This window comes from Stegodyphus dumicola, chromosome 2, assembly GCF_044657685.1.
Source record: "Stegodyphus dumicola isolate Sdum_Otavi_A_Nest chromosome 2, ASM4465768v1".
In the NCBI taxonomy this organism is placed as follows: domain Eukaryota; kingdom Metazoa; phylum Arthropoda; class Arachnida; order Araneae; family Eresidae; genus Stegodyphus; species Stegodyphus dumicola.
Genome location: NC_140769.1, coordinates 215,217,026 through 215,234,423, shown reverse-complemented (window position 1 = coordinate 215,234,423; position 17,398 = coordinate 215,217,026). Strand labels below are relative to the sequence as shown.

Below are 17,398 nucleotides of genomic sequence, written 5' to 3'. Positions count from 1 at the left end.
AGGAAGCAAAGAATAAGCGAGTTACACATTTAACTCCTTTTCAAGGTTTCCAGTTCATAATGTTTATTGCGCTATTGGCAACAGTCCATCACTATTTGCGTACCAACAAGAATGATATTACAAAAGTGAAATTCAGGTATCGATAATTGCTTTTTTTTGTTTTTATTTTGTTTATTAAATTCCCTCTGTTAATAGGTTCTTAATTTAGTGGTCTTTAAAAGTACTTAATTTCCATATGCAGAAATGTGTATGAGCCTGAATAAATAATGAACTAAAATAATCCATGTTTTAAATTTTACAGTTAAAAAAAAGTGTTTAACTAAATGAAAGATAAAATTATTTGTGCACCTGCAAATAAATTGAAAACAATTTAAGGCATTGTAATAACAAATTAAATATAATTTTAAAAGTCAGCGTAGAAATGAGTAGATAATAAATAAAAAATCAAAAATAATTATTAACAGTAACATAAATAACTGTTTTTGCTGTTCTTATCCTTCTGAGATGTATGTAATTAATTTTCTTTCCTTTGAGATAGATTTAATTCCTATTCTTTTTAATTTGTAATGCATTATAAATTAAATTGTTGCAAATTATTTTCTATACTTAAAATGACACAGCAGATGTATACCCCATCTGTATGATACTTTTATTAGGAAATTTGTTTAAATTTATAATGTTAGTTTTTCATATTTTATTATATAGTTCTGTAAAAGTTGATTGAATTTTTCATTATAATCTATGATATTTTTAATATTTTAGAAATATGTATACTGAAGAATATTTTAAGTTATTGGCTGCATTAGTTCCTGGTCATACATTTGTTTATTTTTCAGCATTTAATTTTATTAAAAATTGAGTAATATATGTTTATTAATAGCTTTTGGTTTAAAATTTTTGATTTTAGTAACAGATTTCAGTTATTTTACTGACATAATGTATTATGAAACTTATAAATAAAGTTAAAGATGCTTGGAGAGTGCTTTTTGTGTGTGGGGGGATAAAATATAAACTGTTGTAATTGTTAAGTATAACAGCGTATTTTTATGTATGCATGGAATTATAGAAAAATGGAATTGCACAAAAAATTACACTTTAATTGTATTTGGCAATTTTCTTTTATTGTTTTAAATTTCGTTTTCTTTTCTTCCCAGGATTTATTGATGGTTATATACTTGTCTCAACTCACAAGGAGCCAACTGGCATTGCATGAAAAAATTAGCTTCTTGTAAAAAAATGAGAATAAATTTCTGTTTAATGAATTTACATTTGTGCTCTTTTATTGCAAAATTTTATATGAAATACAAATGAATATATATATATATATATATATATATAAAACTATTGCATTTTCTCTAACTTGATTGAAAAAAAGAATTTTTATTTTTTTTAAATAGAAAGCAATTATATTAAATATTTAGAAAATATTTGTCCGTATTTGATCAGCATGTTTTCTGACTTTTATCGCAACAGTGTAAAATGTATGCCCTTATAACATTATTTTACGAATTTACTTACACATTATTTATGCTTTCCAAAGACAGTTATTATTCTTCTAGGCATCTATTATAATTGTCATAATTTTTATCTTTGGTTTATAGTATTAGTCTTTAATGAGAATGTCTGTGCTGATGTACTTTGTTTACTTTAAAAACTGAAAATGTCAAAATTTTTGTGCTTTGGAAATGCAGGTGTGCATCAGACATGGTTAAATTTAATTTGTTCTCAAACTTTTTCTTCTTCTGCTCCTTTTTTTAAAATTTTAATCAATTCTTTTATTGAGAATGTGTCTGCATATTTTTTTTGGTATGTCTAAAAATTAAATTCTCTTTTGTTAAATAATTATAAAATTACTTTTTTTATTATTTGGTCTTAAAAATCATCTCTCATTTAAATTGAGAATTTTATATAGTTTTTTTTTCAGTGTAGTTTGACATGTATTGGCTACATTTAAAATTTGTGTTAAAATTTTCTATCAACAAACATGAATCCTGTGTTTAAAAAAAAAAGAAAGAAAGAAAGAAATTTTCATATCTTCATTTACCACTCATAGAGTTGACTTGTAATGAAAGGACTTTCATTTTCCAGAAATTACCCACAAAGCAAGCTTCTTTAGTTGTTGAGTTGGATTTCTTTAAATCCTTTCATATTCACAAAAATTTGCCTTAATTAGATTGGAACTAACATCATTAATTGTTCCTCTTTTTTTTTTTTTTTTTAATAAATGTTAATATTTTAGCTCTTTCCTGTTTTGTTTCCCATGATAGATGGCATTATATTCATTTTCTCTTTGCTCTGCTGATTGATTTCTACATGCACTTAGTTTTTTTTTGTTCTTGAAAATGTGAAACCTTTGCCAGACTTCGTTCAAAATCTACATCAGATTAGATATCTCTTTTACCTAAATTTAAACTTTATATTGGCGTGTTTCTCCTATTCCAGTTAATCATGTGAAATAAAAATTCTTATGATTGGACTACAAAAGGTGCTTTAAATAACTAAATTTGTCTTTATATTTTTTATTATAATAAACTTGTCTTTGTATCACATTTTTGCAGTAAAGAACTAAAAATTAAAAAAAGACATTACTATTCTGAAAATTGTAATTTGAATGTTATTGAATAGTTTTTAGCAAAATGTCTTTTTAATGGAGATAGCCATTTCAATATTTTGATTTAAGCTGATATACAAACAGCAAATACTTAACATAAATGTATATTTAACATAAAATTCTGTTCTAATGTACTTTTAAAATATATAAACAACATCATCAGTGACATGATTAATTTGTGTAAATAATGTCATTATTCATTTCAGCTTGAAGTCCAATCATAAGAATTCTTTTGTAGTCCAATCATAAGAATTTTTATTTCACATGATTAACTGGAATAGGAGAAACACGCCAATATAAAGTTTAAATTTAGGTAAAAGAGATATCTAATCTGATGTAGATTTTGAACGAAGTCTGGCAAAGGTTCCACATTTTCAAGAACAAAAAAAAAAAAAAAAACTAAGTGCATGTAGAAATCAATCAGCAGAGCAAAGAGAAAATGAATATAATGCCATCTATCATGGGAAACAAAACAGGAAAGAGCTAAGATATTAACATTTATTAAAAAAAAAGGAACAATTAGATTGGAACTAACATCATTATAATGATGTTAGTTCCAATCTAATTAAGGCAAATTTTTGTGAATATGAAAGGATTTAAAGAAATCCAACTCAACAACTAAAGAAGCTTGCTTTGTGGGTAATTTCTGGAAAATGAAAGTCCTTTCATTACAAGTAAATATTTTTTAAGAAATTCCAGACTTCAGAGAAAAGTAACCATAAAAACTGTCCTGTGCATATAAACATATATAAAGTCTATTGGTCTACATGCACATATGAAATTGGAAAAGAAGGCAATTTCTTATGTATAACTAGTGGGTAATGTTTTATTACAATATGAGAGAGAATTATATGATATTGCTAAATATGTTCAAGGAATTGCAGGGGAAGAAAAACCATAGAATAATAAAATATTATTTTATAAATTTATTTTACAATATTCATAAATTTTGAATTATATTTGTGTAAAATTATATGGAGAGGAACAGGGCCTAACAAAATAATAAAGCATTTTAAAAGCCAACATAAATTGCATAATGTAAATTGAAAAGTCTAAATACTAGCAATTTTTGTAATCATTTCAGTTTTGTAAAAGTTTGGAAGTGCTGTATGGCATTAATTTAAATACATTTATCAATTTTTAGTAGGATATGGTAACCATCTCTGGCTGTGGCAACATCATTAATTTTTGCATTAGATTGAGGTCAGAAAAGTGTAAAGATCTTCAGTATTTTGTTGATACCACTTTCTTTTATTTTTCTGAATATAACATTTTTTAAATTTGTACTACTTGATGCACAGAGAGATAACATATCACTTTGAAGTATGCAGTTTCCTTCATATTTAATTTATCTACATGAAAAAAATTCTAGCAACTACACATAAGCTTGTGCATTTCGTTGAGTTGAAGAACCTGTAAAAAAATGCAGTGCTCTTGATTGCTCTTTAGAGATGTTGTGGTGGGCATTTTAATCTCATGCTAAGAATGAAATCTATTTGGTCCAATTAAGTGAAATTTTTCATCACAAAATAAGTGGCTGTGGGGTGGAAACACTGTTTCAGTAAAAGTAAAAATTTCGTAAACACTAATGTGTTAATGTCATTTGTAAATTTCCTTTACTGATAGATTTTTTTTTTTCTTTTATAACATTCGATGTATGAGTTGTTTATCAAACATCTGGAAGTTATTTATTTGTATCATGAGAATCTCGTACTGATTTTTATCTGAGTAAATAGCAGCCTATTCTGTGGAATATGTATGCGTGACAGTGATTCATCCTTACATATAAACATATGGCCATGTAGAACACTTTCTACTGACATTAATGTTCCACACTTAATAGCATTTTGAACTGCATGCTGACAACATCCAGTATGTTTCCAAATAGTAGTGATAAAGGCTTAGGTGATTTAAAAAATCTTCAACTTTTACTAGCAATTTTTGTAGTTCACTCTCAGTTTTGTTTCGCATCATATTTTACCCATTATCAAAAATTTCTGAACTAGGATTTCATTTGACTTGCAGAGTTTAAAACTTATTTGCATAATTAAAATTTTAAAAATACAATCTTATATTTTATTTGCATGTAATTCTTAAAAATTTCATAAGAGAGATAATATGGTTTAGACATTGGCAATCCTTTGCAACAAACATTTCCCTGATATTTTTTGCTATCGTTTCACTATGTCCTGCATTATAAAAAAATATTGATGGGTGGGGTGCTTTTTTTAATTTCATTGAGTGCCATTAAAAAAAACTTTGGAATTGTTGTTAGCATAGTCTCAGCTAACTGTTATTCATTTCTGAAATTCAAATCGTGCTGTGTTTTTTACTTTGAAAAAAATTTCCATAAATTTCCTTTCAGTTTAATGCATTTGTATGACAACTGCATTGCTATACATTTAAAACTCCGTAAAATGTCCATCTGCCTTTGTTATAGTGGAAGATTTCATTTTCAGTTGGAAAGAGAGATGCCATGTAAGGGTGCAACTGATCTGCAGTTATGTTCAGATAGTCCACAGCTTTCATAGTCTGTTCTATCACAATTAAGGGTCCCAGAGCCACCCATGAGAGCATTCCAATTACCATAATTCCCCAAAGCATAATACTGTCACTATCAACGTGTGTATTACCTGCTGTACGGAGGAGGAGCAAATGTTCGCCTGGAAGACTATGTATCCCAAAATGACCGCTGACGTGATTACTGAGAAATCATGATTCATCCGACTAGGCAACTGTCTTCCATTTATCCATGGTCGAGCCTCGTTATTCCCAAACCCATTGTAGGAGTAAATGACAATGATGCTTGGTTAGCAGAGGCACATAAGTGAGATTGTTGCACAGTCCCATATCCAACAGTGTCTGCTGAACTGTTGTTTTGAAGCACTTGGACATGCATTGTATTAGGCTATCAGCTGAGCCACTGTCTGGCACCGATTTTCTGTACCAAGTGGGATAGTCTCGCAAGTCCGTTTTCTTTGATGATGCATAGACATCCGACACCTTGGTGCCTACTGATAGTTTCATCGTCATTTATTTACTTTGCATAAATACAAGGTGCGGCAAAATGATAGGTACTATTTGGGATGTCAATAAAAACCAAACCACATAAAGCAAAAAATTTTTTTATTTCTTTTTTAAATCTACATTCCATGCCATTTAGAAACGTTATTTTTTAAAAAAATTATATCTTTTAAATAACGGCCATTGTATGGTGTCTCTCTTCATGAGTCATAATTTCAAAGATCGTTTCGTTTCAGGAGTCAAGGTTGGGAGAGCATTAGAATTTCAAATCAAAACTTCAAGATCTCACAGAACATAGAAATAACATTTATTAACGATAAACTTATATTACTTCCGCCTATAGTGGCCATGAAACATAATCAAACATCAAATAAATATGACATGCGTCATTCTTCATGTTCAAGCGTCAAGAGGAATATTTTTCATCGGCGCGCATCAAGAGCGCCACCTATCTACCAAAAAGAACATACTCCGCCCCGATGAACATTGGTTCATTACAACATTATTATAAAGATCTTCAATTTTAGATTTAAACAAGTTTTCCAAAAGTTCAACAGTATATCATATAAAATAAAAATGCATAATGACAAATTTAAATTGAATAACAACATTAAATTTAGCACAAAAGTTTACAAATAAAACATACTTACAATCTCTAGAAGGAAAACAAAATAATGAAACTGCTAAATTACCATAATCCACAATTGTGGTCCATTCTCTGAATCTGAAAATGAAACTGCTAAATTACCATAATCCACAATTGTGGTCCATTCTCTGAATCTGAAACATAATTGAATTAATAATAATAATAAAGACACAAATTATGAATATACAATTAATGTTTTTTTTTTTTTTTTTTAAGAGTCTTATTCATTCAATGGTAAGCGGGAAAGTTTATGTATAGGAAAATAATTTCGCCCAATAAAATTTTTAGTTTCACAACACGAACTTTTCCATCAGCACCAGGATATAGTTCAATTACTCGTCCAAGTCGCCACTTTAATGGAGGCAAATTTTCGTCCTTTATCAAGACTAAGTCATTGAGGGCTAAATTTGGTTTATCCCTCAACCATTTGGTACGCCCTTGAAATTGTGAAAGATAATCTCTAGACCAACATTTCCAAAAGCTCTGGAAAATTTGCTGTGTCAATTTCCATCTTTCAGCAGGGGTTAGCTTATTATTTGTAAGATCAGGTTCAGGAATTTCTGTTAATGTAGTCCCAATTAGGAAATGTCCAGGCGTTAAAGGATTAAAATTTTCAGGGTCAGATGAGATGGAAACTATTGGCCTGGAATTCAAACACGCCTCGATTTGTGTAATTAAGGTGTGAAATTCTTCGTATGTCAGAACCTGGGTCCCAATAGTTCGCTTTAAGTGAATCTTCATTTGTTTCACTCCAGCCTCCCAAAGGCCTCCAAAGTGAGGGGGTGAGGGGCAGCAGGAGGATTGAAGATCCATTGAATATTTTCACCGCTCAGGTAGTTTTGAAATGCTTCCTCAGAGGAAAGTGTAGCCATGTATCTTCTTAATTCTCGATCAGCCCCAACAAAGTTGGTTCCTCTATCGGAAAAGATTTTCTTGGGTTTTCCTCTGCGTGACACAAATCTTTTCAGAGATGCTAGGAATGCTTCAGTTGTTAGATCACTGACTACTTCTAGGTGAATCGCCTTTGTGGTGAAGCATATGTAAAGGCAAACGTAACATTTATATCTCGTTCCTCCTCTTCCTTTCCTAGCTTTAATTAAAAAGGGGCGTGCAAAATCTAGTCCTGTATTCGAGAATGTTCTATTCGGCAATACGCGAGAAGCAGGTAGGTTGCCCATTATCTGACTGGATATGCTTGTTTGATTTTTAAAACATTTTATATATTTCCAAATTATTTTTCTTAATTTCTCGGCCATTAACGATCCAATATTTCTGTCACAGATCAGATAATGTTAATGTGGCTCCTCCGTGAAAGTGTTTGACTATCAATTCAGTAACTTGGTGACTTTTGGGAAGAATGATTGGATACTTTGTGTTTTCTGAAAGATTCGAGTTACAGAGTCTACCACCGACTCTAAGGATTTCTTCTCTATCAAGAAAAAGATTTAATTTCAGGATTTTACTGCTGAGATTCAATTTCTTCCCTGCTTTCAAAAGTCTAATTTCTTCTCTAAATTCGGAATTTTGTATGATTTTAAAAATCAAATTGCTTGCCTTATCCAATTCTTGAACTGTTAAAAAAACCCTTGAGTTTTAAAGATATAGGTTTAATATTGTGGCAGAATCTTAAAACCTGGATGTCAATTCAAATTCAGCCTCTTGGCTAATAACAGAACATACAGTAGTTTGACGCTGTTCTACCTGTACCTCTTCCACCATAGGCTCGATCAAAGGATCAAAAGATGATGAAGGTACATTTTTCCCTTTTAACCACGCTGGTTCATTGAACCAAAGTTTATTTTCCACTAGGTCAGAAGCTCTTAATCCACATGAAACTATGTCAGCCGGATTGTCATTTCCCTTACAGTATTTCCTTTGCGAAGGTGATACAGCATCTTGTATTTCACGTACACGATTAGCAACAAAGGGTTTCCATTTATCAGCAGTACCCCTGATCGAATGAAGAACAATTTTAGAGTCACTAAAACAAAATACATTATCTTCTTGGATATTAAATAATTTCCTTAAATATTTAACGATTCTTGCGGCAATAATGGCTCCCATAAGTTCTAAGCGAGGCAAGGTTAATTTTTTAAGTGGGGATACACGGCTCTTTGAAAGAACAAGACATACAGCAAGAATCAGGATCACGAAAATATGTAACAGCTCCATATCCCTTGAGGCTGGCGTCACAAAAGACAAAAAGCTCTATTTTATCGAAATTTACACATTCATAATTTAATATGTATTTTCTAGGAATACACAAGTTGAGAATAACTTCAATTTCAAAGTACCAAGTTTTAAATTTTTCACTCAAATAGCTGGGCAAAATTGTGTCCCAATCAATACCCAATTCCCATAACTTTTGTAATAAGAATTTTATTCTGATAACAAAAGGTGCAATGAAGCCAACTGGGTTATAAATTTTTGCCACAATCTGTAATACCTTTCGCTTCGTAACGTGTTTCCAGTCAACTGGTTGTAAAAGTTCTTGTACATCTAATTTCAATGTGTCCTCATCCAAATCCCAAATTATTCCCAGCACCTTTAACGTTTTCTTATCCAACTTATCTTCCTTATTAATTAAACCAATATCTTGCCAATGATTTTTTAAAGATACAGAATTTGATTCAAATTTTCTTAAGTTCATACCAGCGTCTTGAAGAATTTTAACTGCATCAGTTGATAATGAGAAAACTTCTTCAATGGAGTCTGCTCCATGGATAAGGTCATCAACATGTAAGAACTTATTTAACATGTCAACAGCTTAGCTATATTTCTTTTCATAACCCTTAATATGATGTTTGATAGTGGCGGACAAAATAAACGGACTTGTTGTCATTCCAAACGGCACTCGGCACATTCGGAAAACCTTAAAGCCTAAACTATTGTCACCATTGTCGTAAGAATGATCAAACCACAAGAACCTTAAAAAATTTCTATCTTCACTATCAATTTGAATTTGGTGAAAAGCCTTCTCTATGTTTGCACAAAATGCAACTTTATGTACGCGAAATTTTAAAATTATATCCAACAAGTTAGGATTTAAATTAGGGCCTGATATGAAACATTCATTTAACGATTTAGCTCCTTCAGACTTAGAGGAGGCATCATAAACTATTCTTATTCTTGTTGTTACTTTTCCTTCACGTATAACGGGCCTATGAGGCATATAATAACAGTTAGGTTCATTTTCAACAAACTTACATTGTTCAACAATCCCCCTTTCAACTTGTTCTCTAATTATATTATCATATTCCTTATGTAGGAAATCATTTCCCTTTAATTTATGCTTTAGTACTAGAAATCGTTTTTTTAGCAATGAAAAGGTTATCAGCGAGTTGTGATTTATTGTCCTTCCAAAAGAGTTTTGTTTCGTACCTGCCGTTATTAAATTTTAAACTGTCGTTAAAATGCTTAATAGTATCCAAATCAGTTTCCGAAAATGTTTTGTTTTCATTTTCAATTCCTATCGAATCCAATTTCCAAAGTGACTGCAAATCAAATGTGTTTCCTTCAACGGCAGATAAAAACAATGCATTAATTCGAGTATTATTATTTTTTACTTTACCCATCACTGTGTATCCAAATATCGTCGGTACTATAAACAAACCATCATTTATCATTGAATTACTTCCTGCTTGTATATACCAGAAATGCTCCGCGCCAATCAGAATATTTATGTTCTCATTAATGGGACTTGTATCCGAAAGTTCCAAACCCTTTTTAGTCATAAATTCTTTAATGTTTTGACATGTTGATGGCACCTGGAATTCTATTGATGATATTAATTCTATCCCTATAGCTTCTACAACAAGGCAGCGATCATCGTTTTTATTTTTTAGACTAATACATCAAATTCTTGTGAGTTACCGCGCTGATTTCCAAACGAATAAATTGTTAGAAATTCTTTTCTAATGACTTGCAATTCTAAATCGCGCGCTAACTTGTGGGTGATGAAGTTTCGTTCACTACCTGAATCAATTAATAATCTTACGATTCTCGATTTATTTTTGCTTTGAGCAATAACAGAACATGTCTGTAAAAGCACACTATTTTCAGGTTTTAGAGTGTTACAGTGGGAAGTAGATACTACTTGATTTATTTTTGCTTTGAGTAATAACAGAACATGTCTGTAAAAGCACACTATTTTCAGGTTTTAGAGTGTTACAGTGGGAAGTAGATACTAAAGTTTTATTTTGCGTATCTGCGGATTTAACATCTTCCATTTCTTTCGATTTCAAACGGCAGAAAAGTTTATTATGATTTTTCTCGTTACAATTTTCGCATGGTTGTATTTTTGACCGACAGTTCCATGACAAATGTTTTAGAAAGCATTTGTAACAGCAACCTTCCCGTTTTAATTTGTTTCGTTTTTGTTCGTCGGAAAATTTCAAACATCCGGCAGATGTATGTTCGTTTGATTTGCAGAATATGCAAAACATTTTTACTGATGTGTTAAAAGCAGAAGCTTGTGATTTGACTTTATAATTTTTGAACCCTTGTTTAGGATTAACCCCTGTGTATTTATTACCTTTTGAGCTATTAATCAAAATACTTGCTTCTCGGCATTCAGTTTCGATTTTAATGAACTCTATTAATTCACTTACTTCTATATTTTGGTTAGATGTTCTTTTTCTATGGAATTCAAGAGCTAAATCTTCAAGTAACAATTTAAGAATTATTGGGTTCAATAACTGTCCGTATGAACTGCTAGTAACATCTAAACTACTTAAATTTCTAACGCAGATTTGTAACTGATCATAGAGCTTTCTTAACTCAAAAACATTTGAAGAACTTTTAACTGGTTCTAACTGTAACAACATCTGCATGAATTTTGATATAATAATATCTTTACGACCAAACCTCTCTTCTAAACTTTTAATGCATAGATCATAATTTTCTTCAGACAAAGCATAACCAGAAACACAATTGTATGCTGAACCAGATAATAAACTTTTCAAATATGTAAACTTATCTATTTTAGATAAACTTGGATTAGAATGAATAGCATTATCATACGAATTAAAGAATTCGAGCCATTTACTGGGATCACCAGCAAATTTTTCAATATTTAATTTAGGTAACTTTACTGAAGCACTACTTGTAACAACATTATTACCATTCAGAGTACTACTAATACCATTACTAGTTGTAATTATACTTCTTTCAACAACTTCATTACTGTTAATTTTCTTTACTTTACTAACAATCTTAGCTTTAAACGTTATAATTTTTTCATCATATTCTTCACATACAAGTAGTTCGTTATCATATTCTTTTTCATCAATTATGAGAGCATCGATCTTTGAGTCAAGAGTTTTAAGTTTCTCATGGTATTCAATTAACAATTCATATGATGAATTTAGATCTTCTACATGTTCTTTACTTAATTCTTCTGATAATAATTTCTCAAATTTATTTAGAAGTGTAGTAACTTTACTACGTACAATAGCACGTTTCTTTTTCTTTTTTGCTAAATCATCCATTATGTTTCGTTTTCAAAGATCGATACTAAGAACAATTAAATCAAAATTCTTACCTTTCAAAAGGTAATTCCCTTTTCCCGGGTTTCAGACCCCAAAAAAATGTATGGTGTCTCTCTTCATGAGTCATAATTTCAAAGATCGTTTCGTTTCAGGAGTCAAGGTTGGGAGAGCATTAGAATTTCAAATCAAAACTTCAAGATCTCACAGAACATAGAAATAACATTTATTAACGATAAACTTATATTACTTCCGCCTATAGCAGCCATGAAACATAATCAAGCATCAAATAAATGACATGCGTCATTCTTCATGTTCAAGCGTCAAGAGGAATATTTTTCATCGGTGCGCATCAAGAGCGCCACCTATCTACCAAAAAGACGGCACAGCCATTATTGTCGATGCATTCTTGTAGGTTCTCATGGAAGCACGTCATTACCCGATGGATCATTTCTTGTCTTATGGCTGCCTTTAATTCTACCATAGGCCGCAGACAATGTGTAAAAACTCTCAACTTAAGGTAACCCAAAAGAGAAAAGTCACAAGGGGACAAATCAGGCAAATGCGGAGGCAAGCCGAGATCACCCTGTAAAGAAACCACTTTGTTTGGGAACATTTTTTGAAGATTACGTGAACGATGCATGGTGTGCAATGTAGCACCATCCTGCTGGAACCAAAGATGTTCTCGGTGATTATCGTTCAACTTGTTAACTTTTGGATGCAGGAAATTGTTAAGCATATCAAAATATCAATCTCCATTGACTGTTACCATTATTCCATCTTCGAAAAAGTAAGGACCCCACACGCCGAACTCAGATATTGCACCTTTGGACTGTGAAGTGGTTACTCATGAAGTTCCTGTGGATTATTTGCCGATCAATAACGGAAATTTTGCTTATTTATGGTACCCGATAGGTGAAAGTGAGCTTCATCACTAGACATGAATACAGCGCTTCGGGGAATGTTTTGAAGAATATCCCGGCATGAATTTGTACGGGTTTCAAAATCTCTTTCACTTAATTCCTGCAATACCATCATTTTGTACAGATGCATTTGGAGTGAGTTGTGTAAAATTCTTTGAACACTTCTATTGGAAATTCCCAAAGCAGCTGCATGCTTATGAGCTGAACGCTTTGGGAACTGTTGTACGGAAACTCTTACTGCATTCATATTTTCCGGTGTTCTTGGTCGGCTAGTAGATTTTCGTATAAGCGCAGATCCTGTTTCCCTGAAGTGTAAAACCCACCGACGAATTGTTCTTCCATCCAGAAACGTGCCACGCCGACCAACATCAAACTAATTACGGAAGGCACGCTGTGTCGCTATTACAGATTCCCCGTTTCTAATAAACTCCTCGACAACGAAAGCATGATGCACTCTGCTCCAAGCCATGTCAGTAACTGACAATTGCATACTTTTGTTGTGTACCTAATGCAACCACGTGCACAGTGTTGCCAGTGTTACAAACCGAGCAACCACCATTTGAAATCCTGCCTATCTTTTTGCCGCACCCTGTATTAACAATGTCAGATTGTCAACAACCTACAAGTTATGCAGTTTTGGAGATACGGTAGAATCCCACAAACTCAACATAATGCGGACTGAGAAGAAGTCGAGGTTTACGGAATAAGGGGTGGGTTTTTTAGAACTCTTTAATATTTAACTGTAAATTACTGTAGATATTTGTAGCACAATATTAGACACGGAAAAGTACAGCATACAATTAAACTAATGTTTATTTTTTTATGTCAACTTCTAGCAAAATAGGGTCATAAAAAGAACAAATACCCAAAGAAAATCGAGTAAGAAAACTTACATACAAAAATGAAGAAAAATTACTTGTTTTTAGTAGAAAAATATCGTGTGGTGGTAGATTGTCTTTCACACAATTTCCGTCGTCATGCAGCTTCATCCTGTGGGCAGTGGAGGTACAAAATGTCCATACCGCACCTTGCTCCTTCATGTAACAGAGCATTCCTTCTCCGGCCTTCAGTCCTTCACTATGGTTCATCATCTTATCACTTCCGTTATCTTCATTTTCTGATTCTGACCAGTGCAACTATTTCTGCATGTTCTAAAACAGGAACGAACGAGGCTTATCTGCTCAATTTCACTCCAAGAGTGAGCTATCCATCCAACATATATATTTTCTTCAGTTTATTAATCATATCACACCATTCCTCCATGGCTAGGACAAGAGATGAAACAAGTTTATGTCTTTATTTTTTCTTCAGTGCATCCAAATGCCCTGGTCATTTGGCTGACACACTGAAGTTACGTTAGAAGGGAGAAACATGGCTCTTCGTCTTAAATCTTCGGCAAAAATTACAGAAAAAGAACACCGAAGTCTTTGAACGGAACAGGAAAGACATACACATAAATAATAATTATATATAATATTTGCACTGTTTGGCCTAGAGTTATCTTAAAAAAGTTCCTAAAATGTTGCTAAGTTTGCGGGACTGTACTCCGTTATCTTCATTATTGAAAACGAAAAAATTTCGATTGATGAATTAGTCGGTATTCTCGACACAGCAATTATAGGACTTGAACAGCAGAACTTTGTAACTGAACAAGAAATTATGTCTGTTTATAGAATTAAAGAGAAAGTATTATCACATAAAAAACGAAGCAACTTAAACAACTTACATTGAAAGAAATGTTTAATAAAGTAAACAAATAAATATTAAGTTTTTTTTGGTAAATTTTGATACCCTTAGATCATAATTGCTCTTTATTTCATAAATTATGGTTTCACATTTTTAATTGTATAATTTCTGCATGCCATCTTACCAGATTTAAATTGATGATCTATAATCCAGAAAAATCCTTAATCCGGAATCGTCGAAGTCCGGATTACAGACTTCGTACTGTATTAAGCTTTTTTTTTTTTTTTTTTTTTTGTAAACTTTGATACCCTTTAGATTATAATTGCTCTATATTTCATAAATTACGGTTTCATATTTTTAATTGTATAATTTCTGCATGCCATCTTACCAGATTTAAATTGATGATCTATAATCTGGAAAAACCCCTAATTCGGAATCGTCAAAGTCCTGACGAAGAATCATATTATTGCACATTCATCTTTGTGCTGCTGCAGGAAGGCTTATATCCCGCTAGACTGTGTCACATCAACTGCTGAAAGTGGACTGTATTCCTGACAGCCTATAATTTATGTTCCTTTGTCCCCATCACAAGTCAGAATGTAGTTGATTTGGGGCCTTGAACATCTCAGTTGGATATTAGAGCAGTGGGGATGTGTGCTCTTTATGGATGAGTCTCAATTTAACATTCAGAACAATTCCCGAAGGGCAATATGTCGAGAGCAAAGGACGAGCTATCACGCACCAAATGTCACTAGAAGAGAACTTTACAGAAGAGAAGGCTTACTTGCATGGGCTGGGATAGCAATGAACGGCCACACCGACCTCTACGTGGTTCGGTCACAGCTGCTCAATATCAAGACAAAATTCTAAAACCTCTTGTGTTTCCTTTTATCACCTGCAATGGGTAATGACATGATATTTATGGATGATAACTCCCACTCGTACAGAACTGAAGTGCTGCAGAGATATCTGGAGAGCAAAACTTTTCCACATCTGGTGTAGCCTACTAGATCACCTGACCTGAATCCTTTTGAGAATGCGGGGGATGTGTCAGAATGACAGATAGCAGGTTGGAGTGTGCTACCAGGTGTTCTCCACGAGCTCTGACATGCATTACTACAGGAATGGGCTACTACCACAACAAGCTATTACGACACTATTGCCAGCTTGTCTTGCCATTGTCAAGCACACATTTCAGCTAGAAGTTATCATATCTGTTTTTAGCATTATGTTTCCATTGCACATTCATCCAACCCATTTGGTCTTTAGTGATGTGATGGTTGTAATACAGGTATCGTTTTTTTTTTTTTTTTTTTTTTAAGACTTTGCTATGTAAATAGTAGCTTATGTTTAGCCTCTTATTCTAATTAGTAAAGTAAATAAGAATTATATTTACATAACAGGGTCTACACCTTTATGAAGGTTGCTTTTTTCAAGTTGGAGACTAATCTGCATATAGGTGTGGACACTTTTATAAGGGTTCAAAAAAAGAGGCCAACTGGCATAAAGTTGCATGCACATTTGCGCAGAGTGCCAGCACTCTATGGCTCTTATTCAAGTGAGAAACTGATTTAAATAAGGTTGTTAGCACCCTAATGAAGGCTTGTCTTATGCATGCAGTAGCTGACAAGCATAAAAATGCAGGCATTATAACGAATTCCCATCTTGAACATTGTAACGAATCCATATCTTGAAGGTATGTTTAAAAGAATTGAAATACCTTTTTCTACTTTATTTCACTTGTTCTCCAAAAACAGCAATCTCTTGTATAATAATATCTCTTTGTATAATAGTGTTTTCCTTAGAAAAATATGTACAGGCTTCTGAGATGCAGAGTATTGTTCTAATCTTCACATACAGGATATAGCTACATGATTAATATTCCTCTACAGCTTGGTTTATCATATATCTCATATCAACATTGCATTCTAACTAGTTTTTTGCATCAAAATTAATTACTTAAAAGAAAATTTTTAAACAAGATAGAGCTTTATGCTTAAATTACTTTAAAGATACTACCCATCTTACATTTTTAATCCCTTGTTTTTATCTTCAGACTTCAAGAATATGTACAGATATAGTTAGAATCTACTACTGGAATCACAATAGTGATTTATTGAAACTCTAAATTAAGAAAATGGTTATTCTTTTTGGGTTTGCAGAATTATTCATTTTGATTCATAGTTTTTAATTTATACTTTACACATCAGTATAGATAGTGATTATCATAATGAATGATTGAAAAAAATGGAAAGCTGTATATGCTTCCTTAATAATTATTTGTTCAATGCATGAAATTCCTTGCTTCATATAGAAACTCCAACAATTTTATTTTATATTTTAGTAAAAACTTTAATTTCTCAGAAAATGTTTCTAATTTTAGAAAATGAATTTAATTTCTAAAAAAATTACAGCAAGAATAAAATATTGTTTAAATTAGCAAAAATTATTGATGAATGAATTTGAAAAACCAAAGACTGCATGTAAATACATACCTTTTCTCCCATTCCCAACAACATAATTTCCTCTGACTGATCAATATTGCATACAGTTTGTTTTAGTTACATAATATAATTTTGACTAAAAAAATGAAATCTCATTCTGCAACTATAATGACATAAGATAGAATTTCCAGCTGCAATACTGTTATAGCAGTTCTTTTCTGAACAATCTGATCAAAAGTGGTAAGCTGTAGAATAAATCGTTAAGCAAATTTTAAGATTTATTTTCAATATAAGAGATGTTTTTATTTTATTAATCCCTATTTTATAACAATTATTTCTGAAATAAAGTCCATCAATTTTGTTTACAATTTGACGGTCAATCCTTCATTTAATAATGTAAAATAAACTTGTAAAAAAAAAAAAAAAAAAAAAAAAAAAACAGAACTTTTAAAAAGCACAGTTATTTCAAAAATAATAAAATTAAAAACGCATGAGAACTGAGCTTACATTTAAATTAAATATGGGTAAAATGTTAAAAGAAAAGGCAATCAAATTGTTTTCATAATATGAGCAACTTT

The 17,398-nt window shown here is 31.8% G+C and overlaps 1 protein-coding gene across 1 annotated transcript in view; it reads left to right on the top strand.

The window, feature by feature from the left end:
* LOC118197825 (eukaryotic translation initiation factor 3 subunit F-1-like) overlaps nt 1-1,266 on the top strand; it is a 42,383-nt gene extending 41,117 nt beyond the window's left edge. Inside the window, exon 8 of the mRNA XM_035369364.2 lies at nt 1,155-1,266. Within this exon, the coding sequence (XP_035225255.2) occupies nt 1,155-1,232 (78 nt within the window). The 3' untranslated portion in view covers nt 1,233-1,266. The remainder of the gene's footprint in view (nt 1-1,154) is intronic.
* The last annotated feature ends 16,132 nt before the right edge of the window (nt 1,267-17,398 follow it).